Genomic DNA, 9,238 nt, shown 5'->3' on the forward strand with positions numbered 1-9,238 from the left:
ATGTATGATTACCTAGAAGAGCATCAGGACTGTTTGAGGCATATGATAGCTATGATGAAACATGATGATTCAGCCTCTATGGAGATAGACATATGACAAGCATGCTCATTTCTGACGTGGAGCTAATCTGAAGTAAACATGAATACTGCTCTCTATTCCTCCATCTTGTGACTGTGTAACTCCCTCTCTTGGATATCAGCATGTGAAGGACACTGTTCAGGAACTAGTTGATGCTCTGGATGTGATGACTACTTCCATTCTGGAGAGGATCACAAATACATGGATCCTGAGATTGAAGATCAAGCCGGGGATGAATGATTAGAAAAAGTCATAATTTTGAGAAAAAGTCATAATTTTGAGAAAAGTCAGATTTTTTAGAAAAAGTCAGAATTTTGAGAAAAAGTCAGGATTTTGAGGCAAAGTCGTCAGAATTTTGAGGAAAAGTAAACATTTTGAGAGAAAATCTAAATTTTGCGAAAAATTCAGAATTTTGAGATTTTGAGGCAAAGTCCACATTTTATTGAAAAAGTCAGAATTTTGAGATTTTCAGAAAAAAAAGCAAATCTTTAGAAAAAAACAGAATTTTGGGGAAAAGTCAGAATTTTCAGATTTTCAGAAAAAAGCCAACATTTCGACAAAAAACTCTTTTGAACATGACAGGATGTATGATTACCTACAAGGTATTCCTCCATCTTGTGACTGTGTAACTCCCTCTCTTGTATATCAGCATGTGAAGGACACTGTTCAGGAACTAGTTGATGCTCTGTATGTGATGACTACTTCCATTCTGGAGAGGATCACAAATACATGGATCCTGAGATTGAAGCTCAAGCCGGAGACGAATGAGATTTTTCTAACAGTTGTCTTCTTGTTTGTAGCCGGTGGCAACAGGAAGGACAAATCTCTGCGCATCATGAGCCAGAAGTTCGTCATGCTGTTCCTCGTTTCCAAAACTCAGACGGTTACTCTGGACGCCGCGGCAAAGATCCTCATCGAAGACAGCCAGGACTCATCCAGCCACAGCAAGTACAAAAGTAAGAGAAGGACACACACACACACACACACACACCACACACACACACACACACACACACACACCACACTCACACTCACACTCACTCACACTCACACTCACACTCACACTCACACTCACACTCACACACACACACACTTAATGGATCCAAGCCAGTGGAAGAACAGAGGGCTTTATTAAGACTGCCACATTTCCATTATGTGTAATTTGTTATGGACAATAAATAAAGTATTCTGAATCTGTAATACAAACCTTATTTCACAACTTCCCCCTTATATATCACAAACTGCAAACATTCACAAAGGGACCATGTGACCACACACACACACACACACACACACACACACACAAACACACACTTAATGGACCCAAACCAGTGGAAAAACAAACGGCTTTTATTAGTCACAGCCTCTTAGTCACTCTACAATGCATTTCCCCTCTTTTGTGTGTATAAATTGTATATATGTTGTACTGTGTAATATGAGTGTTATTTAACCCTATTTGCCAGTGCCAAGGACACATTTCCATTATATGTAACTTTAATGGACAATAAAGTATTCTAAATCTGTACTACAAACCCTAATTCTTCTGATCAAAAATGTTTTTATTGCGTTTCGACAATGCATAAGTAATGTTTGTCATTTAGAAGTGGAAAGCAAAAGATATGCATACAAATGAGACTATGTTCTGTACTGATTGTATGTACAAAGAGAACAAATAATTACAAACAATAACAAATCCTAATTCTTAACGTGATGTCTGTACGTGCAGCTAAGGTGCGGCGGCTGTACGACATCGCCAACGTTTTGACCAGCCTGGGTCTCATACAGAAGGTCCACGTCAGAGAGGAGAGGGGCAGGAAACCGGCCTTCAAGTGGCTCGGCCCCGTGGAGTTCAAGAGCTCCGGAAACACCGGTAAGAATCAAAGAGGGGATCGGTTCTCTGAAGTAACGTGGGTCTTTATCAGAGATGGGAAGAGTCCACACATGCTTTACTCAAGTAGAAGTACAGATACTTACAAATACTCTGGTAAAAGTAGAAGTACTGACTAAACTTCTTTCCTCAAGTCAAAGTAAAGAGGGCTTTGAAATGTACTTCAGTAAAAAGTACCCATTAACTAGCAGCTGTTTTAAAGAGTACCTGACCTCCCTTTATATTAATAGAACAATAATGTCATTGTTAGCTAATGAATGTTTCCATGCTGAACAACGGCAACATGACAACGTTTTCATTGGTCCCTCTTCTTTAGAGAGACCAGGAAATGATGGATACACGGATCGTGTTCAAATCAATAGGCACGCAATGACTCTAAATAATAATGATCACGCCACCAAACACACATTCAAACTAAAGGAACCAGCCTGTTTGGAAAATGTGAGAAGTAGAAAGTACAGGTATTTGTGTCAACATGTAAGAAGTAGAAAGTACAGGTATTTGTGTTCAACATGTAAGAAGTAGAAAGTACAGGTATTTGTGTTCAACATGTAAGAAGTAGAAAGTACAGGTATTTGGTTCAACATGTAAGAAGTAGAAAGTACAGGTATTTGTGTTCAACATGTAAGAAGTAGAAAGTACAGGTATTTGTGTTCAACATGTAAGAAGTAGAAAGTACAGGTATTTGTGTTCAACATGTAAGAAGTAGAAATCAGGTATTGTGTTCAAACATGTAAGATGTAGAAAGTACAGGTATTTGTGTTCAACATGTAAGAAGTAGAAAGTACAGGTATTTGTGTTCAACATGTAAGAAGTAGAAAGTTCAGGATTTGTGTTCAACATGTAAGAGTAGAAAGTACAGGTATTTGTGTCAACATGTAAGAAGTAGAAAGTACAGGTATTTGGGTTCAACATGTAGAAGTAGAAAGTACAGGTATTTGTGTTCAACATGTAGAAGTGTAGAAAGTACAGGTATTTGTGTTCAACATGTAAGAGTAGAAAGTACAGGTATTTGGGTTCAACATGTAAGAAGTAGAAAGTACAGGTATTTGTGTTCAACATGTAAGATGTAGAAAGTACAGGTATTTGGTTCAACATGTAGAAGTAGAAAGTACAGGTATTTGTGTTCAACATGTAAGAAGTAGAAAGTACAGGTATTTGTGTTCAAAATGTAAGAAGTAGAAAGTACAGGTATTGGGTTCAACATGTAAGAAGTAGAAAGTACAGGTATTTGGGTTCAACATGTAAGAAGTAGAAAGTACAGGTATTTGTGTTCAAAGTAAGAAGTAGAAAGTCAGGTATTGTGTTCAAAATGTAAGAAGTAGAAAGTACAGGTATTTGGGTTCAACATGTAAGAAGTAGAAAAGTACAGGTATTGTGTTCCACATGTAAGAAGTAGGAAAGTTACAGGTATTTGTGTTCAACATGTAAGAATGTAGAAAGTAACAGGTATTTGATGATTCAACATGTAAGAAGTAGAAGTACAGGTATTTGTGGTTCAACATGTAACGAAGTAGAAAGTACGAGGTTATTTGTGTTTTCAACCATTGCTTAAGAACCAGTAGAAAGTTACAGGTATTTGTGGTTTCAACATGTAAGAAGTAGAAAGGTACAGGGTATTTGTGTTCACACATGTAAGGAAGGTAGAAGTACAGGTATTTGTGTTCAACATGTAAGAAGTAGAAAGTACAGGTATTTGGGTTTTCCACATGTAAGAAGTAGAAAGTACAGGTATTGTGTTCAACAATGTAAGAAGAGAAGTACAGGTATTTGTGTTCAACAGTAAGTAAGGAGAAAGTACAGGTACTCTGTAGTTCAACATGTTAAGGAAAGAGTAGAGAAGTACAGGTATTTGTGATTCCAACATGTTAAGAAGTAGAAAAGTACAGGTATTGTGTTTCAACATGTTAAGACGTAGAAAGTACAGGTACTTGTGTTCAACATGTAAGACAGTATAGAAAGTACAGAGTATTTGGTTCAACATGTAAGAAGTAGAAGTACTACAGGTATTTGTGTTCAACTGTAAGAAGTAGAAAAGTACAGGTAATTGTGTTCAACATGTAAGAAGTAGAAAGTACAGGTATTTGTGTTCAACATGTAAGAAGTAGAAAGTACAGGTATTTGTGTTCAACATGTGAGAAGTAGAAAGTACAGGTATTTGGGTTCAACATGTAGGAAGTAGAAAGTACAGGTATTTGTGTTCAAATGTAAGAAGTAGAAAGTACAGGTGTTTGTGTTCAAACTGTAAGAAGTAGAAAGTACAGGTACTGTGTTCAACATGTAAGAAGTAGAAAGTACAGGTATTTGGGTTCAACATGTGAGAAGTAGAAAGTACAGGTATTTGGGTTCAACATGTAGGAAGTAGAAAGTACAGGTATTTGTGTTCAAAATGTAAGAAGTAGAAAGTTACAGGTATTTGCTGTTCAAAATGTAAGAAGTAGAAAGTACAGGTACTTGTGTTCAACATGTAAGAAGTAGGAAAGACAGGTTGTTTGTGTTCAAAATGTAAGAAGTAGAAAGTACAGGTACTTGTGTTCAACATGTAAGAAGTAGAAAGTACAGGTATTTGGGTTCAAATGTAAGAAGTAGAAAGTACAGTGTTGTGTTCAACATGTAAGAAGTAGAAAGTACATGGTATTTGTGTTCAACATGTAAAAAGTCAAAGTAAAAGTCGTCAGGAAAATAAGTAGGGAGAGTAAAGTACTGATACAGAAAAATGTGCTTAAGTACAGTAACAAAGTATTTGTACTCCACTACTACCTCCAATGTATACCCTTATACATGCTGTGACCCCTTGTTAAAGAAACTGTTCATCTAAAGTGGAGTACTATTGGATGCTAAAGTGCTGTAATGTGAGAAATACGTTTTTTGAAAGTCAGATGTATTGCTCAACTTCGATCTTTCCCCAGTTATCTGTGTGGTTTATTTGGGAGTTTCTCCTTGTCCGCATGCCGCAGGGTCTGAGGACAGAGGGGGTGTATCAGGTACTCATATTCTGAGACGAATGTGTGATTGGGTTTTATGAATACTCTTTGATCGATTGATTGAACTGATTCTAACTGAGTCCTTACTCCCCTCAGTGAACTCAGCGATGGTCCCTGAAGCCTCGCAGCCAGCAGAAGTCCAGGACCTCCGGAGATCCAAAATGGCGCGACACGCCTCCTTCAATGTCACACACACACCTGTGGGGGTGCAGTGGAGAGTGAACTCTGCCCCCTGTAGCCCCCGGCCAACACCTCCCAGGTAACAACAGTTGGGGAAACTACAATGATTATAGATATTAATGAAGTTTCAATTTCAGTTTTTTTTTTTATTACAGTAGAGTTCATATATTTGATTTATCGTCTTATAATTCATTTCTCTCCCTCTGAAGGTTTAGCGTACCAGCCTGTGGATTATTCCAGAAAGACTTCAAGCAACACTGCAGTGTGTCGCCTGCAGTTTGGAAAACAGCACTTGAGTGAGTACACACACACAACACACACACACACACACACACACACCACAAACACACACACACACACACACACACACACACAGGTAATGTGAAAATACTTGAGTAACAAGTACCTCCTCTCCATTGGCATTATATCCTTAGTTATTGTCTTGTAAATACTCTAGTGCACATGTGTCAAACTCAAGGCCCGGGGGCCAAATCAGGCCCTTGGTGGATTTAATTTCGGCCCGCATGATAATTTTTTATTACTATTAGATCTGGCCCGCCGGTATATTGACCCCAAACATTGATGAACTTGCACCCAAGATGAGATGCCAAGTATCTGGCTTGAACTATCATCACAGAGCAGCACACTGAGTTTAATGGATGGTTGCGACATCAGGGCATGTTTGTTTTTTCCTTTGAGGGAAAATAGTTTTTCTCTGAAGCTGTTTGTGGAAAAATGTAATCATAAGAAATGACTGCAACTGATTATTTAATGTTGTATTTATAGGCAATCATTTAAGCTTTGTTAGTTCCAGTTTTAATATGTGCAATAAGTTCATTTCAATAAGTTCTGCAATAAACATTGAACCAGTCCGGCCCTCGACTAGTACCCATTTTTTAATCTTAGCCCACTGTGTATTTGAGTTTGACCCCCCCTGCTCGAGTGTGTATTTGTCTCCACTTGTCCTGTAATTGCTTTATCAAAACAAAACAATACCAATTCAAATCTTTGGACTAATCACTTCTTGTCTCTGTCCCTGCAGAAACCGTCCATCATGTATCAGCAGTAGTCCGTCCTCTCCACCCCCCTCCCCTCACTCAGAGCAGTGTCTCCCCCCCTCCTCCCCCCCTCAGTGCCTGGCCTACCTGCCCAACCTCTCTCAGCCCTCTCTGGTGATGCTGTACCAACCGGAGACTGAGGAGAGGAGGAAGAGGAGGAGGGAGGAAGGAAGAGAGAGGGGGGCGATGATGAAGAGGGGAAAGATGGGGTTAGAAGAAAATGAACAGTCTTGCAGTGATGTAGCAGAATCAACGAACACTAAGACCCCCGACCGGACGTTTAACGAGAGTCTGGGGGTCATGCAGGCAGCTGTGAGCAGCCGTCACACTACCTCTACGTGCCCAACAACGCAGGTACATACACACGTAACACTTCTAATCCTGAGAGAGGGGTTTTTAGCCCCTGTAACATCGTAGATTAACGTGTTTTTAATAATCCTGAGAGAGGGGTTTTTAGCCCCTGTAACATCGTAGATTAACGTGTTTTTAATACTCTCCCCTCCTCTCCTCTCCAGGTCTGAACAGCCTGAACTTCCTGCTCTCTGGGGGTCACCCTCTCTCTGGGGGTCACCCTCTCTCTGGGGGTCTCTCTCTCTCTGGGGTCACCCTCTCTCTGGGGGTCTCTCTCTCTCTGGGGGTCACCCTCTCTCTGGGGGTCTCTCTCTCTCTGGGGGTCACCCTCTCTCTGGGGGTCACCCTCTCTCTGGGGGTCACCCTCTCTCTGGGGGTCACCCTCTCTCTGGGGGTCTCTCTCTCTCTGGGGGTCTCCCTCTCTCTGGGGGTCACCCTCTCTCTGGGGGTCACTCTCTACCCCCCACTGTTCCCACTCTGGCTCTCCCCTACGTCCTGGTTCCCTCGTCTCACTTCAGCCTCCCTGCTCACTTCCTGGTGGGGGGGGCGGCGTACGGCCTGGCGGGGTCAGAGGTCAGCAGGTCACTGACATCGCCCTCCACTCCTGAGCAGAGACAGAGTGTGAACATCAGCACAGCAGAACCACCGGTGAGACCTCTCTTCAGAATCACCAGAATACCTGTATTTGTCCCACAGAGGGGAAACCTTCATTTGTTCCAGCAGAAAGGCTTTTTGAGAAGTCCTTTTTATGTTTACTTTATTATCTGCCCCATTCGTTTGTTTGTTTGTTTGTTTGTTCACCATGTAAAGCGGCCTTGGGTCCCTTGAAAGGGGCTGTACAAATGTAATCTATTATTATTAGTATTATTATTAGAAAAGAACCAAAGAAAATATTAAAGATTTTAAAAAAAAAGGACAAATTACACAATTTACATGTACACATCCTGTGCCACTAATCAGTTATTGTCTCTGACACACACACACACACACACACACACACACACACACACACACACACACACACACACACACACACACACACATATCATGTATACATCACTTCAGGGGACATTACATTGACTTACATGCATTTCCTGGAGACTTATCCTAACCTTAACCAAGTCTTCACCCTAAAATTAATGATTCCCCTTATGGGGACCTCCATTATGTCCCCATAAGGGAGGCGAGTCCCCACACGTGACTGTGTAAACAGATTTAGGTCCCCACAAGTATAGTAATGCTAGACCACACACACACACACACACACACAATTTAAAATACTCGAGTAAGTAGTACCTCCATTGTTTACTCAGTTTGTTCTGGTCTCTATTAGTATTTTGTCATTTGTTATTGTACACATGGAGCTGCTGTGAAGCAAGCCACATTTCAGACTTGATCTGACCATTAAAGTATTATCGTATATCGTATCGTAATGTAACTAACAATCTGTCTCTACTTCCACAGACTCCTCTCACCCCGAAGGAAACCCCAACCTCTGCCTCCAAGGCGTTCTTCCAGACGCCGGGAACTCTGGGAAATGTAGTCAGCGCCGCGCCAGTGGCCAGAAAGAGAGGCTCAGCTCAGAGGAGGCTGGACGTCGGACATCCTCCAGCCAGTTAGGCAGACTAGATGTTTTAACACTCAGGTTGATCCTAAAAATGCTTTCAAACCATCTGTGTGTTGTAAAATGCAAGAATATTTACTGAACATTCACTATTTCCTAAAAAAACTCAAGTTATTTTAGCATTTTTGCTAATTTCTATCAAATGCTGGGTACTTCATTCTTCAATGAGTGAAGCATTAGTGCCACAATCACAGTGCCCTCCTGTGGTGGGAGTGTGCCACTGCTCTATTTACATTTATAATAACTTTTTGCATTTATTCCCCCCCCCCCCCCCCTTAGACTTGATCAGGCTACTTAATTCCCTGTATTATAAGCCCCAATTGATATTTATATTATCGCTAATATATGTGGATTACAGGGACTGTAACGGAGCATTTATATTAAGCACTATCTGACAGAACGTCGGATTAATTTGGAGATGATTGTCGTTCGTTTTGCCCCTTTTTTGTTTTGTTAAATTATCACGGTATAAATCTATATCGCAGACAATCCTATTTGGGATCATTTTAAAAAAAACATCTGTGAGGAGAAAATCACTACAGCCTTAAAGTGTTGGGACTTTTTGATGCATTAACGGTGTAACACCAAACCCTTTGTTAGTTATAAATGTCGACTGAAGGACGATGTGACGACGCTGCTCTCAGGTACTTGAATACTTTACTAGAGGTGAATTTTGGAGCGATATCAAAGTACTGTGAAAAATTGTTTGAATGTATCCAGGGAGAGCAGACATTTTGGGTTTAAAGCCTTGAAATCTGGATGCTTTTGAGACCAAATAATCCTCTGACCTGTGGATGTTTATTCATTCAAATGTAATTATTTTACATTGTACTCGCAGTGTCCTTCATACCTTTCCATGCAGAATGTTACATGCTGCTTCACCATGTATGAAATTATGACTTTTGCACTGCTACATTTAGTAGTTTGTCTCTTCATTTGAACAAAAGCTGCAACTGTATGAGCTCTTTTGAACCACTTTCACACACTCATTGAAAATGTATGATGTGACAAGTGTGTGTGCGTGTGCGTGTGTGTGTGTGCTTTCAATAAAGAAACTGTGACCATGTGCAGATTT

General features: G+C 40.5%; 1 protein-coding gene across 1 annotated transcript in view; it reads left to right on the forward strand.

The window, feature by feature from the left end:
• The window catches only part of e2f7 (E2F transcription factor 7), a gene marked incomplete in the record, with an annotated part of 11,562 nt that extends 2,367 nt beyond the window's left edge, over positions 1-9,195 (forward strand). Inside the window, 8 exon segments of the mRNA XM_034131452.1 lie at positions 1,805-1,948; positions 5,047-5,209; positions 5,340-5,426; positions 6,173-6,480; positions 6,483-6,542; positions 6,704-6,879; positions 6,963-7,187; positions 8,004-9,195. Of these exon segments, the coding sequence (XP_033987343.1) occupies positions 1,805-1,948; positions 5,047-5,209; positions 5,340-5,426; positions 6,173-6,480; positions 6,483-6,542; positions 6,704-6,879; positions 6,963-7,187; positions 8,004-8,159 (1,319 nt within the window).
• Between the last annotated feature and the right edge of the window lie 43 nt (positions 9,196-9,238).

Source organism: Trematomus bernacchii, unplaced genomic scaffold (assembly GCF_902827165.1).
Source record: "Trematomus bernacchii unplaced genomic scaffold, fTreBer1.1, whole genome shotgun sequence".
NCBI lineage: Eukaryota > Metazoa > Chordata > Actinopteri > Perciformes > Nototheniidae > Trematomus > Trematomus bernacchii.